The sequence below is a fragment of the Kryptolebias marmoratus genome, linkage group LG4 (genome assembly GCF_001649575.2).
Source record: "Kryptolebias marmoratus isolate JLee-2015 linkage group LG4, ASM164957v2, whole genome shotgun sequence".
NCBI classification, from domain to species: Eukaryota; Metazoa; Chordata; class Actinopteri; order Cyprinodontiformes; family Rivulidae; genus Kryptolebias; species Kryptolebias marmoratus.
Genome location: NC_051433.1, coordinates 15,492,021 through 15,515,714, shown reverse-complemented (window position 1 = coordinate 15,515,714; position 23,694 = coordinate 15,492,021). Strand labels below are relative to the sequence as shown.

The 23,694-nt window shown below is 39.5% G+C and overlaps 1 protein-coding gene across 3 annotated transcripts in view; it reads left to right on the top strand.

Annotated features, from left to right (window-relative positions):
* Nucleotides 1–23,694, top strand: part of itpr1a (inositol 1,4,5-trisphosphate receptor, type 1a) — a 74,234-nt gene that overhangs the window by 48,326 nt on the left and 2,214 nt on the right. For all 3 annotated transcript variants that reach the window (XM_017415941.3, XM_025005834.2, XM_037975500.1), the window contains 16 exons: nt 119–372; nt 1,231–1,431; nt 1,519–1,629; nt 1,822–1,917; nt 2,068–2,211; nt 2,331–2,438; nt 2,580–2,772; nt 5,176–5,298; nt 8,679–8,854; nt 10,326–10,490; nt 12,303–12,492; nt 12,587–12,670; nt 15,645–15,784; nt 16,945–17,110; nt 21,952–22,112; nt 23,228–23,389. In XM_017415941.3, coding sequence (XP_017271430.1) covers nt 119–372; nt 1,231–1,431; nt 1,519–1,629; nt 1,822–1,917; nt 2,068–2,211; nt 2,331–2,438; nt 2,580–2,772; nt 5,176–5,298; nt 8,679–8,854; nt 10,326–10,490; nt 12,303–12,492; nt 12,587–12,670; nt 15,645–15,784; nt 16,945–17,110; nt 21,952–22,112; nt 23,228–23,389 — 2,474 coding nt within the window. The remainder of the gene's footprint in view (nt 1–118; nt 373–1,230; nt 1,432–1,518; nt 1,630–1,821; nt 1,918–2,067; nt 2,212–2,330; nt 2,439–2,579; nt 2,773–5,175; nt 5,299–8,678; nt 8,855–10,325; nt 10,491–12,302; nt 12,493–12,586; nt 12,671–15,644; nt 15,785–16,944; nt 17,111–21,951; nt 22,113–23,227; nt 23,390–23,694) is intronic.

The window sequence follows — 23,694 nt, the reverse complement described above, 5'->3', positions numbered from 1 at the left end:
TCAGAGATTACTCGTCACAGGACATCACAGTTATAGATTTGTTTCTAACGTTTTAACAGCATTCGTGAATTGGCGCTTATGTAAGTTGTGATGGATTTGTTTTCTGTCTCCGATGTAGTAAGAGACTCAACAATAACCATGACAGAGGATACGAAAGAGCAGCTGTTAGAAGCGTCGTCTGCCACGAAGAAGGCTTTCAACTCCTATCGGCAAGAAACTGACCCAGAGGACCACTTTCACTCAGCAGATGGCCAGCCGAGCTCTGGGGACAAGAACCAGGATGAAGGAGAGATGAGTTTCGTGATTGTTATCATGCAGCCTATTCTTCGCTTCCTCCAGTTACTTTGTGAGAATCACAACCGTGACCTACAGGTGAGACCGACAGAGCAATCAGGCACTGGTTTTTACAGATAACCTCCAGATTAGGTTTCACTTAACGCTCTCTGAGAGAGAATTCAATTCTCTCTGATCAGTGTTGTTGTATTTTGATATTTTTCAACAGTAAGATTTAAACAAAGTTCAAAATATTGTCATGTAAATTTATTATCTGTGCCAAATTTCCTTTACCGTGATAACTTTTTTGTGTAACTGCTTTAAGAGTATAAAGCATCACTACACGTCACCTTTATGGTCTCTGAAACAGAAAAACAGAAAACTCATTGCTTAAATACTGGCAACATTTGTTCAGACCTGCTGTTTTTCCTCTGTGTTATTTTTCTTGCAAATCTTCAATCTTTGAATATGTTCCAAAAGGAAAAAAAAGCACCTGAACATCATTGCTTTAAAAGGACATAAATAAAACCTTAGAGTGATGAAGATATATAGTTTTTCTTGTAGAATAAGGAAGTCATTCCACAGTGTCTTAAATGGACTTAATTTAACTATATTTTTTAGTGTCTAATGATAACTTGATGCTAGTTTTGTTCATGTACATTTATACATATTAAACCTCAAGATCTCTGCAAAAGATGTAACAAAAAAGCAGGTTATGCAATGAGCTTTTAAGTTGACAGCTTCTACATTTTGTACTCTAGTTTGACAGCAAGTTGTCTTGCTTGTTTTGTAGAAGCACTTGTTTTATACTTTGCATCTAAAGTTACCTGTGTATCTAGCGGATCATAAATTCTGCTGAGTTGCATGCAAACTGCGTTGTACCCACTGCAGCTCATGTGGACACCAATCTCACTCTATGATCTAACCAGCGTAACTGCATATTTGTGTGTTTCCTAGAACTTCCTTCGTTGTCAGAACAAAAAGAACAACTACAACCTTGTGTGCGAGACCCTGCAGTTCTTAGACTGCATCTGTGGCAGCACCACAGGGGGCCTCGGCCTGCTCGGGCTTTATATCAATGAGAAGAATGTCGCTCTCATTAACCAAACTCTGGAGAGTCTGACAGAGTACTGTCAAGGCCCCTGCCATGAAAACCAGGTACAGAAGATGACCAAAACAGGAAGGTTTCAGACTCAACTAAACCAAGATGTCTTTAATAAATAAATTCTTCCTCATTTCTTTCAGAATTGCATAGCCACTCATGAGTCCAATGGTATTGATATTATTATTGCCCTAATTCTTAATGATATCAACCCACTTGGGAAGAAACGGATGGATCTCGTGTTGGAGCTCAAAGTAAGGTTTGGAGCCTTGAGTTTGAATCTTATGAAGTATTACTAATAGACCTCAAGTATTCGTATCTGAGCTAGTTTTTGAACATGCATCACAAGATGAATAGCTAATTTTCCAAATGAACACCAGAGTTTTTCTTTAATTTTACCTTGAGCCTTCTGTTCTTATGCCTCTGTTTGTCATTTCCCCTCCCAGAACAACGCGTCCAAGCTGCTGCTCGCCATCATGGAGAGCCGACATGACAGTGAGAATGCTGAGAGGATCCTGTACAACATGAAGCCTAAAGAGCTGGTGCGAAATGGTTTTTGAGCATTTGAACACCTTAAATAAAATGCTTCTCAGCCACTCATTCTACTCAGTTAAAGGCTGTGTTGTAATATCGCAGGTTGTGCTGTAAGACTATGAAAGGTGTTTTGGGTGTGTGTGTGTCTGTCTTTGCAGGTGGAGGTAATAAAAAAGGCTTATCTTCAGGGTGAGGTAGAGTTTGAGGACACAAATGAGGATGAGGATAACAGAGAAGAGGAGGAACACGATCCGGCTTCACCCAGAAATGTTGGACACAACATTTATATCTTAGCTCACCAGGTTTGACGTTTATGTTCACAATATTTTCATGTTTTGGGGTTTTTTCAGGCTTTTTTTCTTCACGTTAGTTGCTTCTTTGTGACAAGAGCACACTTGCTAGCTTTGTGTCCTTCATGCAGTTGGCGCGCCATAATAAAGAGCTCTCCCTGATGTTGAAGCCAGGAGGGGCCAGCGGAGAGGGAGACGAGGCCTTGGAGTTTTATGCCAAGCACACGGCTCAGATAGAGGTCATAACACACAAACCTGGCACCAGAATAATAAACTAAAAAAGCCCTGTGTTCTCTGTATGTTTGCATGGAGGTTGTCACATGTTGCCCCTTGAATGACTCCCCTTGAATGTGGTGGGACGTCTGGGTATTTTCACTTAGATTGTGCGTTTGGATCGCACCATGGAGGAGATTGTGTTTCCTGTACCCAGCATCTGTGAGTTCCTTACCTCCGAGTCAAAGCTGCGGGTCTACTACACCACCGAGAGAGACGAGCAGGGCAGCAAGATCAATGACTTCTTCATGCGGGCAGAGGACCTCTTCAACGAGATGAATTGGCAGAAGAAGCTCAGAGGTAGGGTTAAGACTCAGCATTTGCACATTTAGACTCAACAGGCAACAATGTTTCTGTTGCTCATATTGGATATTATTTAGTTTGAGGGAGCGTAGCGCAACAAAGATGTGAAGCACACATTACACTCGAAGCACTGGTCAGGGAAAAAACAACTTGTGATATTAAGATGGAGGCTTAACATCGCTTTTTACTTTAGTACTTGAAACAAACTAAACTCGTTGCTGTTCTCCTATTGACCACTAGGTGTTGGTACAGAAAAAATATCACAGAGCAATGACACTAAAAGAAGTCGCACTGGGCGTCTTTATACACAAACACATTAATGTAGGTTCAACTTTAAAGCAATTTTCTAAGGTTTACATAACAACTTCAATTAATGTACCTTCTTAGGTTTTTGTTCAATCATACAGGTGCTTGTTAACTCCCCCCAAAATTAAGAAACGAAACGATTGGACTTCTGTAGCTGAAGACGTTAATTTCTTATCCTATAAAATGAAAAACTGGAGGGTGTGGAGTTCTAAGCTTTAAGCTGCATGAGATGCTCCATTGTGCAGCTAAGTACACATGCAGATTAATTTCACTCCCCTCCCACTGGAGAGGTGTAAGGGTCTTTGTTTTCCTGGCTCACAAGAGTGGTGAATTAGAGGCGAACATAACTGTGTCATCTCAGATTTCAGCTTTCTAACCTTACAATGGAGCAGACCTCCTCTTCTGTTTAAAGTTGTTTTTTCTCGTTTAACGTACAGGAAATGTCTTCCTTCACCTCCCTCTCAAACTATCTGTCTTCTCGGTCCAAAATGTGAATCTTTTTGTCCTCAAAAGAGTGTCCCTTATCCTTGAGGTGTAGGTGAACAGCTGAGTCCTGTCCTGAAGAGCTGGCCCTCCTGTGACCGTCCTAATTCAACTCAGAAAAAAGACTGTTGAAAAGCACAAGTCAGGGGGTGGATACAAAAGGATTTCCAAAGTCTTAAACATCCCCAGGAGTTCTTGTAAATCAATCATCAAGAAATGAAAAGAATATGGGACATGTGTAAATCTACCAAGAGCGGGCTGTCCTCACAAACTGAGTGACCATGCAAGAATGTAGAACTCCAGCTCGTCAGCAGTCCTGGGTTGGTGAACATTATTCAGAAATGGTTCCACTATTTTTAGGCATAGTCTTTTTGCAGACTGGTGAACCGCTGCCCATCTTTAATTCTGAGAGATTCAGCCTCTCTAATAAACGTTTTTAAATACCCAGTCCTTTTACTGATCTGTTGCCAATTAACCCAATTTGTTGCAAAATGCTCCTCCAGCTGTTCCTTATTCATACCACTTACTTTTGTAGCATTTTGTTGCCCCTGTCCTGTCCTGTTTTTTAAGTGTATTGCTGCCATAAAATTCAATATTACCCTATTTTCCCCAAAAATGTTAACATTTTTTAGTTTAAACTTTTGATGTTTACTATGTTCCATTGTGGGTAAAATATGGATTTATGAGATTTTGACAAATCCTTGCATTGTGTTTTTTTTTTACCTTTTACACAATGCACCACCTTTTTCAGAATTGAGGTTGTGCTCTCATATTGCCCAGGTGCACAGCATCTCTCACCAGATGCATGCTGGGAGGTGATCCTGAGCAGGATAAGTCTGTGTGGAAAACGAATAGACAGCTGTGCAGAAGCACCGTTACTGCAGGGACAACTGTGCCGTCTTGTATGTGCTCATGTTACATGTGCATGTTTCCGCTGTGTAAAAGCAGACAGGGGCTTTCCACCTCCTTCGAGCAGTGAAACACTTGTACAGCAGCATTATGAATCACAAGTGAGAGTCTGCGTGCTCAAGCACACAAACACAGACCCACACCCACACTCAGTGACACTTTAATCCACATACTAGACTTTATACCCACTCAGAATCTTATTTAGTCTCTCACTTGGGGTGGGGGGATGGGCCGAGAAAAGTCCCTTCATCTGTTTCTTTTCATATAAAAGCTGACTTACAAAATAGTCTCTGAAAGTTAGATTGTAGGCTGAAAGCAAAGGTCAAAGACGTGTGTTTGCAAAAGTTGCTGCAACTCATCTTGACTTTTTCTTAACTATTTTTATTTTATCGTTGTAAAACACTTCTTTTACCATATGTCTGTTGTTTTGTGCCACTTTTCTTTGTCAAACTGTTCTTGAAGAACAGTTTCCTCCTGTCCTTTTTGCCTTTCTTAGTTTTAGCTTGTTCAGCTACTGCAGTAAATAATTGGTTAATTAAACACATTTTTAATTATTATTTTTAATTTATATAATTTTAACTTTCGGTATATTTACTATCTGCCAAATTTCCTTTGAAATCCTGTATCATAGCACTTTGGTACATCAGAATATGGAAATCAAAAAATAATAATAATTTGTTGTTTTCCTTCTTTTTTCTGCAGCCCAGCCTGTTCTGTACTGGTGCTCCAGAAACATGTCAGTGTGGAGCAACGTCTCCTTCAAACTGGCTTTGCTCATGAACCTGCTGGTCTGCTTTTTCTACCCCCTGGAGGGGGTGTATGGAGGTCAGTCACATTATTGGAGCCTTCACTGTGGGAACATTTAAAACACACGTCTGATCAGACCTGATATCAGTGTGAAAGGTTTGGTCGCAAAGAAATTGATCAATTAGGAGGTATTTTATTGAACACTGTTGGCTGTGAGGTAAAGGAAGTTTGAATTTTGGGGGAATTTGTAATACTTTAGTTGATTCATATATTTATCGCCCACCAGTGAAGGTGAAAAGGCGATTGTGTTTTTGCAAACACATTTCTTTAGAAATCGGGTTCAGAAAAAGGTGAAGCAACGAGCAGAGCGAAACAGGAAGGATGAGAGCTTTATGACAGGCTTGTTTGGGTTACTTTTTTTATTTACTTATTTATTTTCTACATTTTCATTTTCCAGGAGGTGCTTACATGCAACGAATGTAATGATGTAAATGTCAAAGATCTTTGCTTATTTGACTGAACGACAGCAGTAGTTAAGTCGAAGGTTTCAATCAGGCGGTACAGAGAAACTAACGTTTTTGAACATTTACGTCAGCCGCTGGTAAAAGAAGCTTTTGAGCTGCCGCCCACAAAGACAGACTTTAAAGAGCTGACACTCAATCCTTTTCCTTTGAGTCTGCATTGGCCTACTGATCTCCTTTTGCCAATGTTCTGATCCACTGACTTCTAATCACCTGATCAGGATCAGGATTAGGAGCAGGACTTGAGAAGACCACTATCTTGGCTTAAGGCACGTCCAGAGCCTTTATTGCTTCGACTCATATCTGCCCGCTAGCTCTATGGAGACCACAGTAAACACAGCAGTTCTGCTTTATTTGCTGTAAACAGAACCCACACTGACTTATGTTATAGATATGAGTCACATATTAGATGATCCAAAGAGACGCACTTTGGTCTTCTCTTTAAATGAATTGTGAGTGTCCTATACTCAATCGAATGCATAAAAAACACATTGTGATAAAAATAACTAAGTTTATAACACAATACAATGTGATACAGTGCTGTACAAATGCAAAATAATATAAATATATTGGCAAACGATACAGTATTTACTTGAAAACTTTGTTTAATATATTTAAAGCTTCAACATAATTTTAGACTAACAGAGTTGACCAATAATTTAGTGTAAGTATTCACATATTTTACAAATGATCCATTGTTTAACACTTTAAACGAGCCAAACCACTCCATATGTTCATTTTGTGATTGTCCTTTACTCACTGAATTTTCATAAAGAGTACACTGTACCAAAAATATCACATTTTACAATAACATACATACAGTATGATATAAAATACTTGCTAATTGGTAATATATATTTGCAAACTTGAGGCTATGAAGCATCAAGGTAAAAACAACTAGTATCAAATGCAGCTTCTATCCTGTATAAAAAAAAAAAAAACTTCATAAACATTAGCATTTCTTTAAAAGTTTTCATCCACATGGAAACGCAGAAAACGTCCCAAAAAGCTGTAGGTATCTATGCCAGGCCGGTATGTAGCTCTGCCATGAAAGTACACCAAACATGGCGTGAAGCACACTTGTAAAGCTTGCAGGCTGGGCACAAACTGTGAACACAGCAAAAAGAAAACGACGAGGACGGTAAATACAAGAGCAAAAACCAAATCTTTTCTGTGGACTAACTTTTTCTTCATGTCACATTAAACTACAAGACCACAAAAGTGCAGGACTGGGAGTTCTGGGAGACGTGTCAGTCCAAATAATATGGACGCTTTTCTCATTTTGAACCTGTTTTTTTTTTTTAAAAAAAAAGACCATTTTGGGGTTTCTAAATCTCAGTTTTTATGTAAAGGCAAGGCTGAAGCAATAAAAAAAAATTGCATATTCAGAAAACTGTGAGCCTGAATAAACATATATTTTATCTAAATATTTATTACTTTGCTATCAAATTGTTAAAGTATTAGATTCCACTGGTCCTGAATACTAATTTCATTTTTATGTGGAAACATAAACAGTGACAATAAAGAAACCCTTAACATTGAAATAACTCCATATCCAAAAGACAAACTTGAGGCAAAAATACTTTACAGTCATATCTTAAGCTTCAACACAATTCTAACATTCTCCTGTCTCCACCTTTTTTTTGGTTACACTTTTGTATGCCTTCTCAGAAATGCTAAATCACAGAGGGCTACAGTCTAAAATAAGAACTAACAGCTCGTGTTTTCTGTCTCTCAAAAAATATAAACATGTAAATAAGATCTCCTCTCTGCTCTGGAACTTGTTCTGTCTGCAAGACATCACGTGAGACTCCTGCATACCTTTGACCTGCTGCAACAGGCACCTTTAAGGCTTCTGACCTGCGTCTTTTTTCTTACCCACTCACTGGCGCACACACACACACACGCCTACACACACACCCCTCCTCTCTCTCCTCTGCTTGGGGCTTTGGAATAAAGGTTATAAGAGCATGAGATCTAGGTCAGTGTGTTCTGGCTGCATGCATGACTGATTGCCTTTTGATGAGCTGCTTTTTGGTTTAGCATGACACACTCCCAGCACGCGCTCACACTCCCTTGGCATGTTTCTCCAATTGTCGGCTCAACGGTGGCGCACAATTAAAACTGAAGCGCAAAAGTGGAAGAGTTTGCGAGCGCCTGTAAGCGTCCCCCTTCCAGTCTCCGACATCACAGGAGCTGCTCCCTCCTCATGAATTTTTCAGCTGAGATATTTTTAGAGGCTGTTATGTAAGTGGCACCTGTCATGTGATCTACACCGAAAAGTAGAGAAAACTTTTCGGAGCAAGACAAGGAGGGCACCCGTCCTCTGTTTTGTCGTCACTGCTTAGTCTGGTTTTTTTTCTCCTCTCCTCGCCATTGTTGCCTGCCTTGCTTGTTTTCTCTCGCTTAATGATTGATTGTGACCATGCGCTCGTGGAGCAGTTATAAGCGTTCGTCAGAGCAGTATTTTCAGAAAGCAGCGGGTTAGGTGTGTCCTTGCTTTCAGGCTGATCAAACCTGGATGAAGATTTTAGCTTGAGTGACATGTTGTTAAATGAAACCCATGACTTGGGCTCTAATCCTGGATTTACCTAGGGATTTGGGGGGGTGGCATTAGTTTGGCTCTCTCTGAAGTATGGAGTGCACACGTACAAACTCGCTCGCAGCAAAACTGTGTCATACGTTCCCTGAAGTTATGTAAGTTACTCTCTTTGACTTCAAAGTCACGCTGATGAGGGAGCTCTTAGAGGAAGGCTGTTAAAATCTCATAATCAACACAATCTTTATTTTGAAGATAAAGCAACGGTGTTTTATACGTCATATAGGCCCAATGTTTGTAATTCCTCAAAGACAATTCTGTGGTAGTGTTGGCAGGTCTTTCTTATGGCTTGACCGTGCGTTGCCCGATTTTGTGTCGTTTGCATTTCTTTTCTGCAGGAATGCTGGAGCCCCGTGTGTCCGCTCTGCTTTGGATGGGAGTCTTTGCAACGCTGGTCATCGTTGTACTCATGCCCCAGCCACTGGGCGTCCAAGCCCTGGTCATTGTCACGATTCTTCGCCTCATCTTCTCTGTGGGCCTGGAGCCCACACTCTTCCTTCTGGGTGCTTTCAATGTGAGTGAGATCACCTGAAAGGGTCATCTTACCTAAAATACCCACAGTGGATTTACAAGGATAGGTCAGATCTTTTGAAGTGGAGTTCTGTGGAAAGATTATGAGTAATTAATATCTTACCTATTGTAGTTAGCTGTTTGAACAACCTCAATTTGGAAAAATAGAGTTTAATTTTGACTGCTGGTCCGAGTAGGACCTTAAACCAAAGAGTCGTTGATTTAGAACATCTTCATTCTCAAAATATTTGACTGTAGTTCATTCAGATATTTAAGCCTTTACATCCCCGTTATTTTGCATTACAGTTACTCTGGAAAAAACATTTTTAATATTCCTGCCGGAAGAGTCCTAGACTGGACCAGAACTCCTACAGCTAGTAGTTTCTTAGAAGAACAGCTTAAAATCTGAGCAATTTAAATGTAAATTACTCACTAGACTAGATTAGCACTGATGGAAATTTTTGTTTTATTTGTGGAAACCGTTGAAATCTTTCTTCTCCAAATTGTGCGTGAGAAAATGTCTTCTGTGTTTCAGTGGTAAATTTCCCTTGAGAAATGCTATGACAGGCACAAGTTTATGCACTTCTACGTAGTGAGAAACCTCCACACTGCACACACACACACACAGTTCCACTTCTCCTTTCTCCTCACACACTCGTGCTCACTTGGTGTGCCGGTGCCACGCCTGCCTGTGGTGTTGCCCTCCGTGCCCTGCAGCTCTCCTTGGCAGGGCCTGGCTGTAATACGGGGTGTGAAGTGCGTCACTGGACCCTAAAGAGAGCGACGCCGCCCCTTTGTCCGCCAGAGATTTATTTTTTCTACTCAGACGCACCAACGCACAGCATAAAAAATACATGGTCTTCGTCTCTCCTTAGTCTTTGTTTACATGTGTGGAGGAAAGCAGGTCATTGAGAGAAATCGGGTCAAGGCAGGAAACCAGAGATGATGTTGCCATATGCTGCAGTAACCTGGTTAATCTAAAATCTAGTTTATATGCACCTGGTCAGATTTCTCCCTGGTTGTGTGTTTGGCATTTGTTAACCAGTTTTATCACTTACAAAATATGTGGGTTATTGAAATAGGCAACGGTTCGGCTGTAAATTCAGATGTCTGTTCTGCTCTTGGTCAAGCTAAGATATTCAGCACATAAACCCAGAAAATCGGTTCAATGCAGAATATATGTACAACAGAGGAGTGTCAGGTTTCTCGAACACGGACACACACAAGCAGCAGTAACTGGGTTTTTACTAATCCCTTACCCAGCACAGAAAACAGGGTTTCCAATTTGGAAGAATATAAGTTACAGGTTGCCCACAAGTGCAAATACATCTCTGTGTCCTCATTTAGGTGATCGCTTGCTGTTGTCCCATCGATGTTAACACTTTCTGTTAGAAGAAACTGTTAGCATAAATTATCGATCCCTTAGTCCGTGTTACATTCTGATTACTAAAGACTTGGCCTTTTTTGTCTTCCAGGTTTGCAACAAAATCATCTTCCTAATAAGTTTTGTTGGAAATCGAGGGACCTTCACGCGAGGATATAAAGCCATGGTGATGGACTTTGAGTTCCTCTATCATCTCATCTACCTCATCATCTGCTGCCTGGGGGTGTTTGGCCATGTGTTTTTCTACAGTCTGTTGGTGAGGCAAACATATGATGCATACAGTATGTGCGTGCTATAAATTCATTCTATTTAATATCAATCTACCACCTTTTAAATTATGTCCTTTTTTTAAAAAACCTGATCCTTTTGTAATGGTGTGTTCAAACAAACATTCCAAGAAGCCAAACTTTGATTGATTTGTTGATTAAATGTTGTTGCGTTTCTTTTTGGAGTGTTAAGTGCCGGTGCCACAGATTTGTTTTAGACTTGTCATATTGAAGATGACACGATTACAGCTCCTATACAAGTGCAACATAACAGATCAAAACAAGTAGTGTGAGGCAGGAAAGGGAACATTTAGCAAAGAAATCAAAATTATCATAACATTTTATACTTATTAGGGATGTGAAGATTAACTGATCCGTACTGATTAATGAACCTGCGTGTGCACAGCTTGATTGCATCAGTAGTAGCAGCCATTATTGGATGCAATTTTGTGATTAAATTGACATATATCATTTGATTTGACCTGATATCAGACCCATTCATTCATTAGATGAAGAGTCTGCAAGCAGGTTTTGTTCCTACAGGCCTTAAAGGAAAGATCAGTTAAATCTGTTTTTTTTGTTTTGTTTTTTTATGCATTATTCTTCTTCTGGTGCCATATCTGTTGTCTTCTAGTATTTCTAAGTAACTTAGCAGTGTTCTTCACCCTGATCATGTGAATTAACTTATATTCCTGAAGAAAAACCTTGATGTGGGTTAGAGTTTGTTAAAACAAAGTGCACTAAAAATGATTGAACTATGTGTATTTGAATGTTCACTATTCTGATTTGCTGCCAGGTGTTCTGACATAATCCATCCAATTTCTAGAATATTAACAGTTTTAAAACTTTGGCATTTAAGGCAGCATGTAATATGTATTATTTCAAATAGATTTTTTTGGGATCAGTTAGCTCTTGGAGTGTGTGTTGGGATGTGTCTCAGCTACAACCATACCAAATTGTTGCCCAATATCTGTAAAAATGACTAAATTATAGTGATTCTCATACGCCTGTTATAAGACGGGGCTGTCCATCTGTTCGCTTATTTGTCCGAGCTCAAACTCTGCAACGGTGTAACGTAAGGATGTCAAACTGCACAACTGGACATCTCATGGGTCAAGAATGATCCGTTTTTATTTCAAGGTCAAGAGGTTAAAGTTCACAGGTGAACACTTTCTGGAAACCTTGCCTGTGCTCCAACTCTAGATTGGATTGTTGTGTGAAGCAGCTCATGTTTTGGACAATTTTCTGACGGGCATATTTTGTACCTTTGGCAGTTCTCTTGTGTTTGCTTTGGTGGATTAAAACTGTGGCGTCCACCCTGAATCGGATTGACTCCAAAAGTTAATCAGTCGTTAATGTGCATGCAGTGATTACTTTCTGAGAGTTTCATTAAAATCTATCCAGTGATTAGTGAAATATTTTGCTAAACACATCTGCTGCCTGGCACTTTTTTTATTTTACACTGTGCTTCAATGTTTAATTTGTGAGCCAGGTGTTATAAAAATGTAAGGGAGGTTTGCTTCTGAAATGTTTTATTTTTTAAATGATTAGTCTCTATGACTTTCAGAGGATCATTCCTTTGCCTCATCCTGTTTTATTGCATCAAATCACATTGTGTTAAATAAAGACCCATGTTATGTTGTCAGTTTTGTTGGTCTTAATGAATTGGATTATTGCCAGTGCACTGAGATGCATATCATATCATCCAAAGATCAGAGATGCACAATCCTAGCATTTAGATGATCAAATCTTTTGTTGTTCTTTAGTTCTGCACCTTTGTAATTTGTGTCGTGTTCCAACAGCTGTTTGACTTGGTGTACCGAGAAGAGACGTTGCTGAACGTCATCAAGAGTGTGACTCGAAATGGACGCTCCATCGTGCTGACGGCTGTGCTCGCTCTCATTTTGGTCTACCTGTTCTCCATCGTTGGCTACATCTTCTTCAAAGACGACTTCATCCTAGAGGTGGACCGGATACCCAACACCACCCAGAGTGAGGACGCACAGCTGACATTCTGGGCTTTTTCCCTTAAACATACGAGACCTGTATGTTAAAACTAATGTTCTGTTTGTTCCTGTTTTTAAAGAAAACGGAGACACTATGGCTGGAGACTTTTTGACTACAGGAATGTGTCACAATGAGAACTGCAGCTCCAATGTTCTGCAGGAAGGTAATTGTTCTGATTCAAAGTGTGAAAAACTGTCAAGAGCAAATTTATGATGTAAATTAAAGGCAACATAAGTTATACTGTTTGTATTTGCAAGCCAATCATTTAACTTATGTTGAGGCGTGTTTTCATGTCCCTTGTTTTCTAATTGAACTACTAAGTGATTTGCTACAGAAACGGGTAGTGGGTGGTAAAATTACAGCATATAGAGATTAATATGAGGAAGGTAGGAGAGAAGTTGTAGTCAACTAGAGAACTGAGCTCTCATATTACAGAAAATGAAAGCTTTGATTTTTTTTTTCCATTTTGTTTTGCATTTTAACACCAATTCTCACTTAAATGCATGTGAGTGTCAGATGACTGCCGTTTGACCCGAGTAACTCACGTGTGACCTCATTAACCTGCACGTGACATGGATTTATGGTCACATCTTGAAAAAAAGTTCAGTTTCTTGGAACTTCCCACCCATCAGGCTGGTTGGGATCATAAACCAGCAAAAACGGTTTCCTACAAACTATATACAGATAAAAGTTTTAGCCCAAAATACTGTGATAGATAATGCATGTAAATAGGCTCGCAGCTGCAACTTTTTTATATACTTTTTTTTATTTCTGAGGAAATAGAAAAGTTTTCATTACAGTAATGGGAGGTAAAGAAAGTCCACCCTTACGTATGAGGATGTAATCAAAATGACCTGGTCTTTATCAGGTTCAAACCTGACTTCAAGTATACAAAAACACACAAAATAAAAAAGTCCAGCCTTGCTGATTTTTATAGAATTTAGGAGGGACAGTCGCAGTCAGGTGCTGCCAGTCAGATGTATTGATTAACTAAATCATCGTCAGTGTGAGCACGTCTACAAAGCCGGGAGTTTTGACAGTTTGCTGGTATGTGTTAAGACAATGAGGAGGAAAGACATGAGCAATGACCTTAAAGACGAAACTGTTGCTGCCTATCAGTCTGGGAAAGGTTAAGAGTCATTTCCAAATCATTTGGAGTTTTTCTTTCTATAGTGACAAAACAAGTTATTCAAAACAGGAAAACATTTCGGGCAGTTTCCAATCTTCCCAGGAGTGGATGATCCAGCAAAGTCACACCAGGGTCAGATTGTGCAATGTTCAGAGAATCTTACACACGACAGGCCTCAGTTAGCAGGTTAAAGGTTAAAGTTTATGACAGAACAATTAGAAGAAGACTGAACAAGTTTGGCTTGTTTGGAAGGGTTACCAGGAGAAAACTCTCTATAACAAATACAGCAACATGACTTTGGTCTCATTTGTCCAAAGACTTTGTTTCAAAAGTCTTGCAGTTCATTCAGAAGCAAATTTACAAACCAAAGTAGAGACATATACCCATGATGCACAGCGCCATGTTTGGAGAAAACCAAACGCAGCATATCAGCAGAAGCATCTGATCCCAGCTGTCAAACACAGTAGTGGAGGGGCGATGATTTGGGCTTGTTCTCCAGCCACAGAACCTGGACACCGTGCGGTCATTGGGTCGATCATGATCATACAAAAGTATTGAAAAGTCAAACGTGAGACCATCTGACCAACAGCTAAATCTTGGGCCAAACTGGGTGATGAAACAGGACAATGATCTCAAACACAGCAGCAAATCTACAACAGAACGGGTAAAAAAGAAAAGACTCAAAGTGCTGCACCGGTCCAGTCAAAGTCCAGACCTCAACTTGACTGAAACGCTGTGGTGGGATCTGAAGAGAGCTGTGCAGAAACTAATGCTCACAAACCTCCATGAACTAAAGCAACGTTGTAAAGAAGAGTGGGCCAAAATTCATCCACAATGATGTAAGGGACTGATAAAGTTATCATGAGGTGAACTTAAGTTTTCACACAGTTTTTCAGTTTGGCTTAATTTTTGTTGACGTGGTGGAAACTGTTGTGTTTTAAAATACTTGAGGTAAGATCTGAATAATTTTACTATCTGGTAAAGAGCAGATCATTTTTCTTAGGTAAAACCCTAAAAATGAAAGCTGGTGGACTTTCTTTTTCCCATGACTGTACTTCAGCATTGAACCATGGTATAAAAATGTAAACACTTCTGTCTGTTCAAGTCAGAACAGTTTTACTCTGTCGGAGGTGTTCAATATTCCTCCTCCTACTATTTTAGAACGACTTACAGACCCTCCTCGTTTTACGTTCCAGCTGAACAAAAACATTTCCGCTTTGACTAACAGGCGTCTCACAGAGAGCCAAAACATGCAAACAAAACTGATACTAAGTTATGCAAGTAAAGTCAAGGATGTTTGTTCTAAAACAAAATAGATTATGCCTTAAATTTAAAGAATTAACTTACTTACACAACTTACTCATTACTAAAAGGCTGTAGGCATTTTTAAAAACAAAAATGCTGCTTTTATTGTTTAAAGTTTTTAAAAAAAAATGCTAAATATGAATATCACAAGTACAACATTATCACACGATAAGCATACTGAGTGTGGCACTATTATTGATTCATGAGTAAATAAAATGCAGATTATTGCTATACTGGTGTCATAATCTTTTTTTGTCCTTCAATTTATGATTCAAAGTAAGGAATTTAGAAACGCGTCAAAGTGAGTTCACAAGTATTGTTTGAACAACTTTTACTACTTTAGTTAAATGGAGAAACACACAGTGACGTAGTTCCATGGAATCTAAGCTAATACCCTGCACACATAAAGAAAGGCATCTATTCAAACATGTGATTAATTTGAGGTGAAGGATATGCAAATGTTTTACACATTTCCCACACGTGACATATTTGCATATCGCTTTGGTTGATGTGTTTTTGAATTGATCAGATACTTTGAGCTACAGTTTGTTTTGGCTGAGGTTAATCTCGGCGTTCCTGGTTGGCCGGTTTGACCAGGTTGGTAAAAACACAACAGGGTGTGTTGATTTCCTGAATATGACCCGTTTTGTGGTTCTCAATAAACTGTTGAGGGTTAAACTTCTGGTGCTCTCTGTTTAATCAGAAACCGGGGATGACGATGAGGAGGACAGCAACATGGAGCGGACATGCGACTCCCTGCTGATGTGTATTGTTACCGTGTTGAGTCACGGTTTGAGGAGTGGAGGAGGCGTGGGGGATGTTCTTCGTAAGCCTTCTAAGGAGGTATTTGCCTGGAATGATTCCTCCTCAGGGTCCCAGTCTGTGTGTCTGTGTGTGTGGCTGCAGAACAGGTCATGTGAGTTGCATGTGAGCTCACAGCACACTGAACTCTTGATTTTAAAGCGAGGAGCTTTCGCAACGTTTCCCTTCCAGCTGCACTGCTTCTGGCTTGTGTGAGAAATCAAGTCCTGGAATAGGCTTCCACTGAATTCAGGCTCAACTGAAAGTGATGTCAGAAAGAGGATGTGAATGTGTGTATGCAACACTTTAGTGTTTGGATCAGAGTACTCAGTTTCTGAAGAAATGAGGCAGTTTCAAGACATGAATAATACCCTGCATAGTTTCCTAAAGGTGGGAGAGTCGTAAAATAAAGAGGCTTTTGACTCTTGCACCCACAGACAAGACTACTCATTATTTTTGGCAACCTAATTAATTCTGAAGGCCTGGCATTCCTTCCTTGAAGGAAACGGTTGGTAAAATTATAAACCAAGTTTTTGTGAAATCGGGTAGCGCTCAGAGTACGTGTTAGGATGACTCTCAGCTACCAGCACACCAAATTGTAGGTCATTATTTATAAAATTGACAGAGTTACAGCTATTTCTTTATTTTTGGGGGGGGTTTTTTTAGGTTCATCTGGCTGTGGCAGCTGTTTTTAATCAGGTCTTGAATCTTGAGCTTTTGGAGTCATTAACTTTTGACTCCAAAAGATAATCAGCTGTAGATGTACATCCAATTACTTTCTGCGAGTTTCATTAAAATTCATCCAGTGGTTTATGGGATATTTTGATAACAGATAGACACACGCACAGGCAAAAACAAACCTCTCAGAGGCAGGCAATAAAAAATATGAAATGGGTTCCTGATTTGATCAATGGATTATGCTGACCTGACCAAGCCCAGCTGCATCATGTTGACTTTCTGTCGTCTCTGTTATTTCAGCATCTGGTACCTGTGGCCTTGTTTCCATTAACATACAGAAAGGCCCAAGATTAACCTCATTTTAAACACATGACATCATCCCCAGCATATTAAGGCCTGCCTTTTGGATCATGTATTTGAGCAGAACAATCTCCCTCATTTGCTCTCAGTACCTAAATAATCACTGAAATGTCCATTTTTAAGATGTGCACTCTGTACAACCTTGTTTTCTTTCATTTGTTTAGGAGCCACTGTTTGCAGCCAGAGTAATTTACGACCTGCTGTTCTTCTTCATGGTTATTATCATCGTCCTCAACCTCATTTTTGGTGTAATCATTGACACTTTTGCTGACCTGAGAAGTGAAAAACAAAAGAAAGAAGAGGTTTTGAAGACGACTTGTTTCATTTGTGGTAAGTGTCCTCAGCTTGTCTACTGAAGGGACTTTAGTTGGAGGTCTACAAGAACATTTACTTCCTTCAAATGAACCGTTTTGTGACTTTCACAAGCTGGCATAATCTTCTGAAGTCTTAATGAAATGTAACATGCTTTAGTAAAAAAAAAAAAGCATCTTTAGATGTTTTCAAGTTTAGAAAGTGTGATAAAACACTCCACTTCTGCTCCCTTTCCTACCGGGCAGGTGTTTTTACAGGAATGGTTTTACACTTTCAGATCACACTTAATAACCCTTTAAGGACGTTGTTATAGTATGAGAGCTCAGTATCCAACCTGATGACACGTACAACAAGTTGAGCTGAGATTAGCACACTGCAAACTGATTTTTTAAAAAACAGCACGCAGTAAGTTAAAAAAAATCATTACTAATTACTTGCAATGCCAACAGTGACAACCATAAATATTGTTTAAATGTTCATTCATGGTTCTGCATCCACTCCGACAGCTTTGCAAAACACGCATTTCTTTGTTGACGGTGTTGCGTCAGAAATATGTTCAACAATCAAAGATGTAGGTCACTTTTTCTTTTTTTTTTTTTTAGTGCTGTTGTTGGTGATTCAGGTTTTACCTCGCTCCAGAAAATTCATTGTGGACATGGATGTTTTGTGGAAGGAGAGGAACTTGGTGGTAAAACAATTCAGATTGTTCAGTGCAGCTACTGTCTTGTGCTTTTTGGGGGCTGTCCACAAAGGAAAGGTGTTTTATGAATTTGTTTTTTTAATTGTTTTAGCCTTGCGTTCATGTGGAACTGTGTTCAGTTAAAATTTCACGCAGTAATCATTTGACCAACATGTGGTGTAGTTATTTATGATGATGGACATTTGGGGAAACTGCACGCAAGAACATCTGCTTTGCTCCTTCCCAACATAAAGAGAAGAATTCCAGCTCCTCCCCAAAAGGTCCAGCATGCTCCGACTGGTCATCTGATTGGTAAAACGAGGTGGAATTTCAAGCAGCTGCTAACCCTTTGATCGAGTCATGTAACTTAAAAGGGAAATTCATAAGTCTGTTTCAGGAAGTTCAAACGCAGTCTTTTCGTTGGGGTAATCATGTCTCTTTAATGTGGTAGTTAGATTCTTTTCCCCACTCTTTGAAAACTATTTTTAAGCACAAACTTAATTACACAAAACAAGAAAAAGAAAATTAATATAAAGTTAAATATATAAGTTATAAAAACACTGGAAACATTCCAGTTCTGCTAAAACAAATATGCCATGTCTGCCTATCAAGGCTATTTTTTTTCCTGCTGAATGGCCTCTACACTTAAAGCTTGCTTATCTTTAACAATCCATTTGAAGCCACTCCTTCTCTTCCCAAATTCCCAAAAGAATGCCGGATTTTCTGTTGTATTTGAGGTTTCTGGTAAGTACATCTGTAAAGGTGGATGCATTTAGCTGAAGTTCCCCCACATCCCCCACCCCCCCTTTTCACTTTTCTGCCGTTCCAACGAAGGCTGAGTCATGAGAGCTTCCTGCCACTGCTCAGCTCGGCCTCTATAATTCATGTCTGTCTCACTCACACGCACATTTTCTCCTACACTCTCACATGCGCACACTTAATTTCCCTACCATATGTTTTGCAACTCTGCCGATTATCCACACTGTCCCTGCTTTGTATGGCATTGTGTGCATGAGTACAAAACGTGTATTTATATAAATAAGTACATTTACAGTGTGTGTGTGTGAGCTCAGCACTACATGAGGTATTGTGAGGATGTGTGTGAGCGCGCATATGTTGAGACAGGCAGTCAGGACAAGTGGTAAGCATATGGAAAGGGAGCAGTATTGTGTCAAGCAGCCAGCCTTCAGCTCTGACTCACTCATGTTAAATAAGGCCAGGCCACAGGGGGAGCTGCTGTCTCTATGGTTTCCAGAAGGACCACAAGAAAACAGGAGATGCAGAGATTAGGAGTCGGTCTCGGCAGGAATAAAGTGGCCTGGCGTCCTCCTGCTTGGTTTCATGAGCCATTCCGTCTCTTGCTGCGTTTTATTGGTTTGTAGGGCTCATGGGGGCTGAAGCCAGTGATTGGTTTGTGTCATGTTCATCTGGCACATGGCTGATCTTTATCTGCGGCCAAATACATTTTTGTCCAACCCATCAGGCTCACACCCATCTTCTGTCGAAAAGACTAACCAGTATTAATTTTGTAATATTTTTTTTTAATTGTTGAGTTATCACCAACCAACTCATAGTCATATGTTGCTAAACATCATGCTGTCTTATAATGTAACTACTATTAAAGAGAACTATTTTGTTGGTCAGTCATCACAGTGTTGGTATTTTTAAAGAGATAAATCAGATCTTTTGAAGTGGGATTCTGTGGAAGGGTTTGAACAATTGATATCTTACTTGTTGCAGATAGCTCTTTGAACAAATAAACTTCAATTGCAACATGACTTTGAACTAATGGCTAGTCCCAGCGAGACTAAGACCAAAGCAAAAAGTAACAACTTTAATCTCAAAAGTTTCGTAAAGATTATTTTATAAACAATTATATCACTGCCAGTTTCAAATTACATGGTCATTTACATAGAATGTAATGGTTATTTAAAAGGGCAAACAGGGACAGCAGCAGCTAGCTGTAGCACTTCTGGTGCAGCCTGGGGTCCTTCCAGCAGGAATGGCATAATATTTCTGCCAGAGTAACCATGTAAAGTTTTATAAAACTGCCTTTGAATGACGGTTCAAAAGATTTGAGTACAGAGTTGTTTTAAGATGGAAACAATCCACTTTTGAATCCTGCTCAGACTAGCCATTAGCTTGTCGATCCAGTCAGAATTAAACTTTATTTCTCCAAATTGAGGTTGTTTAAGGAGCTACCTACGTCAGGTTACTTTAAGCTTGTCTTTACTATTTGTATAGAGGCGTTGCATGTTTCACCCCTGTATCCGTTTTTATCTTTTACCTTACTCATAGTCATAATTTCTGTTTTACAAAAAACACTTCCTGTGTTTAGAAGATGACTCGTGGTTTACCAGTGTGAAATTGATCTGAGTGGTAAAAATGAAACGAGAGAGAAAAAAAAAAATCTTTTGATTAAAAAAGCAAAGACTTCAGACTCATGTTCATAGCAAAGCAGCTTAATTTGAAGAAAAGAAAATGTGTAAAATCTGCAATCAGCATTACAGTGGGTTGCACACTGTAAAGTAGAAATAAATAAATGAATTTAAAAAACAGTAATTATGATTTTAGTTTGTTAGTGATCTGATATTACTTAACATGAGTATTTAAGTCCATCATGTAAATGTGCCAGATTTAGCCTTATGGGCTTTTTTTCATCTGCAGTCATTAGCAGGTTAATGGTACAAAAGTTAATGAATAACACTTAACACAAATAACTATCAAAAACACATTAATAGTAAAATGAGACTATTGTAGATTAAATATGTTATTAGAAATGCTGGACCAAATACAACAGCCACTACTCAAGTATGATGTTAATTAGTTAACATTTTAGAAATAGTAAATGTCTCTTAGTTCTATGAGTATAGTTTTCCAGTATTATTTTTTTTTTTGGGGGGGGGTATGGATTTGATCTGGAGTTGCAACAAAATAGTTTGCAAAAAAAGAAAGGAGACTGTTGAACTGCTTGAAATAAATATTCTCACTTCTCTACATCACAGAGTAAAACGTGCACCCTGCCTGACAAGCAGATAGCTGGGCTCACCTTAAACAAAGTTGTCTGGTCCTGCATCATTTTTCTACCAATCAACCTAATGTATAGAACAGAGTTAAGTCTTATTAGTCATCCCCAAAAGAGACAGAAGCTAAACTTTGAACCATACATTATTCATCGCAATTGTTCTGTCCACTTTTGAATTTGTCTTTTTCTTTCCATAGATGCCAAGATGAATGCTAATAAGCATTTCTGAATGGTGTTCATCATTTTTGTTCATTTTGATCTGAGCAGGTCTGACTTTAATACTGCTGAAACTGGAGTTATGCCTGCAAGCCTAAATCAGCATGAAAACAGCAAATCAGGTTTCTGATCAATCAGAGCCACTGATGATTTCTTTTTTTCGACAGAAGCAGAATTTCAAAAAATTTGGTGTTATTAAAATGACTTCTGAGGGCAACGTTGTATTTAAACCGGTGCTGCAGCAGTAGTTCATGCAGATCTCAGTCTGCAGACCCGACTTGGCATCGAAGAGCTGCTAGAATTGGGAGAAATAAACATAAACCACTTAATTATTCAGCTGTAACAGTTGATTCGTTTAACGTATGTGTGAACTGAACTTTTAATTGTAAAAACTTTCACAACCCTGACTGTACATCGCTGGGTTAAAGTAAAGGGCTTAGACAAATCGTGTGTGTTTGTGTATTACTACCCATCATGTAATAGATCATGTAATACTGTCACAGGCACGTCATTTCGATCCTAAACATAACAATGACGTGACAGGACAGGACAAGGACTCGAGTCATAAATAACCGTCGTAGTCATGAGAAGAACACGGAGTCCTGCAGCAGATGACCTGGCCCCCACAGAGTCCTGATCCCAACATCATGGAGGCAGTCTGGTAGAGAAGATGCTGACACAGAAAAATAAAGCGCAATATAAGATGTTTGAAACAGTCCAACAGTACATGAACTTTGAAAGTGTGACAGCAAAAAAAAAAAAAAAAGAAATAATGATCACAGGAACATTAGCCAGCTTATTGTAGATTATTGACACACGTGTAATTAAAAAAAAACATAAACAGTTAAATGAGAAGCTATCATCAGCTTCTTATGTGTGTGGTTTTTTTTTCCAATACACCATTTTCATCCCATAAACATTGGTATTGCTGTGTTGCAGGTCTGGAGCGTGACAAGTTTGACAATAAGACGGTGACTTTCGAAGAGCACATCAAGGAGGAGCATAATATGTGGCACTATCTGTACTTCATTGTCCTGGTAAAAGTCAAAGACTCCACGGAATACACGGGTCCTGAGAGCTACGTGGCTGAGATGATCAAGGTAAACAAAAAGCGTGAAACACAGCCCCATCTTCTTCGCTTACACATCTGTTGTGAACGTGTTGATAAGACAATGACAATATGCTCTTTTGAAACCAAACTGCATGCCGAGCGAGGTCACAGAGGCGCAGCGAGATTGTTGATTTTCTGAAAACATGCATGTGACATTAACTGAAGGAGTTTTTCACGGCGCGATGATTTATCTTCTTGTTTTGTCATTTCAAATACATTCAGTGGAACTGAGGCGTTGCTCTGACCGTCGCTGCACACCCAAATGAAAGAGCAACATTTCTTTGGGATGTTTGGATGTGTCACATTTCTTGCAGGCGTCCTTAAGCAATTTTACTGTTTATGGTACTGAATCACACTAATACACTGGCTCGTCACACACACACACACACACACACACACACACGGTGCTCTTCCTCTTTTTTAATCTCTCCAGACAGACGTGCTGGTTATGCCTATTTAATAACGCAAACCGACTGGCGCTGACAATGAGGAAGTCCCTGAAACAAACAAAAGACAAGAGCAAGGGTTTAACCATATAACTGATCAAGCCAAGATAAGAACTCGCTGATTCCCGTTGACCGAGGACTCTTTTGTCGTTCATGCTCCAAGTCTGCTGCCGTCCTACAGCGTAAACACAAAATCCTGTTCCGTCGAACAACAAGTTGAGCCAGAATGCGTGATGGCTTGATAAAAGCAAGGTTCGTTTAAGGTTACCATGATGGCTGTTAACTTTAGCACGAGATAGTCACAAATAATTGCCCAACAAAATAGCCTTGTTACTGTAACAGTTTGTTAGACGGTATATACTTTAGTAATTATGGTTAATTTTCCATAATTATATGGACAGGACTCACATGACCTGACATGTTATTGTTCGGTCACTTTCTTTGTCCTTGCATAAAAATCTACAATGTCAACAATTAATTTTATATTTAGAACACTTAATGAGTTGCGTCATCTTTATTTAAAGCTGTAAGTAGGTTTTGCGGCTCCGGATAAGTTTTACTTAGTCAGAGAAGGAGCAGAAATGGCTCTTTTGGTTGTATAGGTTGCAGACCCCTGGTCTCGCTTATCTCCATCAGTGATATGTCTGCTCAACCACAGGAGCACAACCTGGACTGGTTTCCTCGGATGCGTGCCATGTCACTGGTGAGCAGCGACGCAGAGGGCGAGCAGAATGAAATCAGGAACCTGCAGGAGAAGCTGGAGTCGACCATGAGGCTGGTGGCCAACCTGTCTGGACAGCTGACGGAGCTCAAGGAGCAGGTAGCTGCCGTATCAAGTGACAGAATCACTCATAATAACACTGGATTTACATTTCATTTGGGTTCTGTCTTTTGGTTCCCGTTTGGTAGCGATGTTGCCATTGTGATCAGAGGTTTGTGTTTGGTTTGTTTGTTTTGTTTTGCTTTTTATATTTCTAGAACCCGTAGATAATTTAATGTTTATGTGTTGCTGGCACTCCTACCACATATTTTTCATTATTTGTCACAAGGTGGTGTGATTTAGATTTTTGTTCCTAACCGTAACTATGTAGTTTTTCCATCTCAGGAGTATTTGGTGCCTTAAAG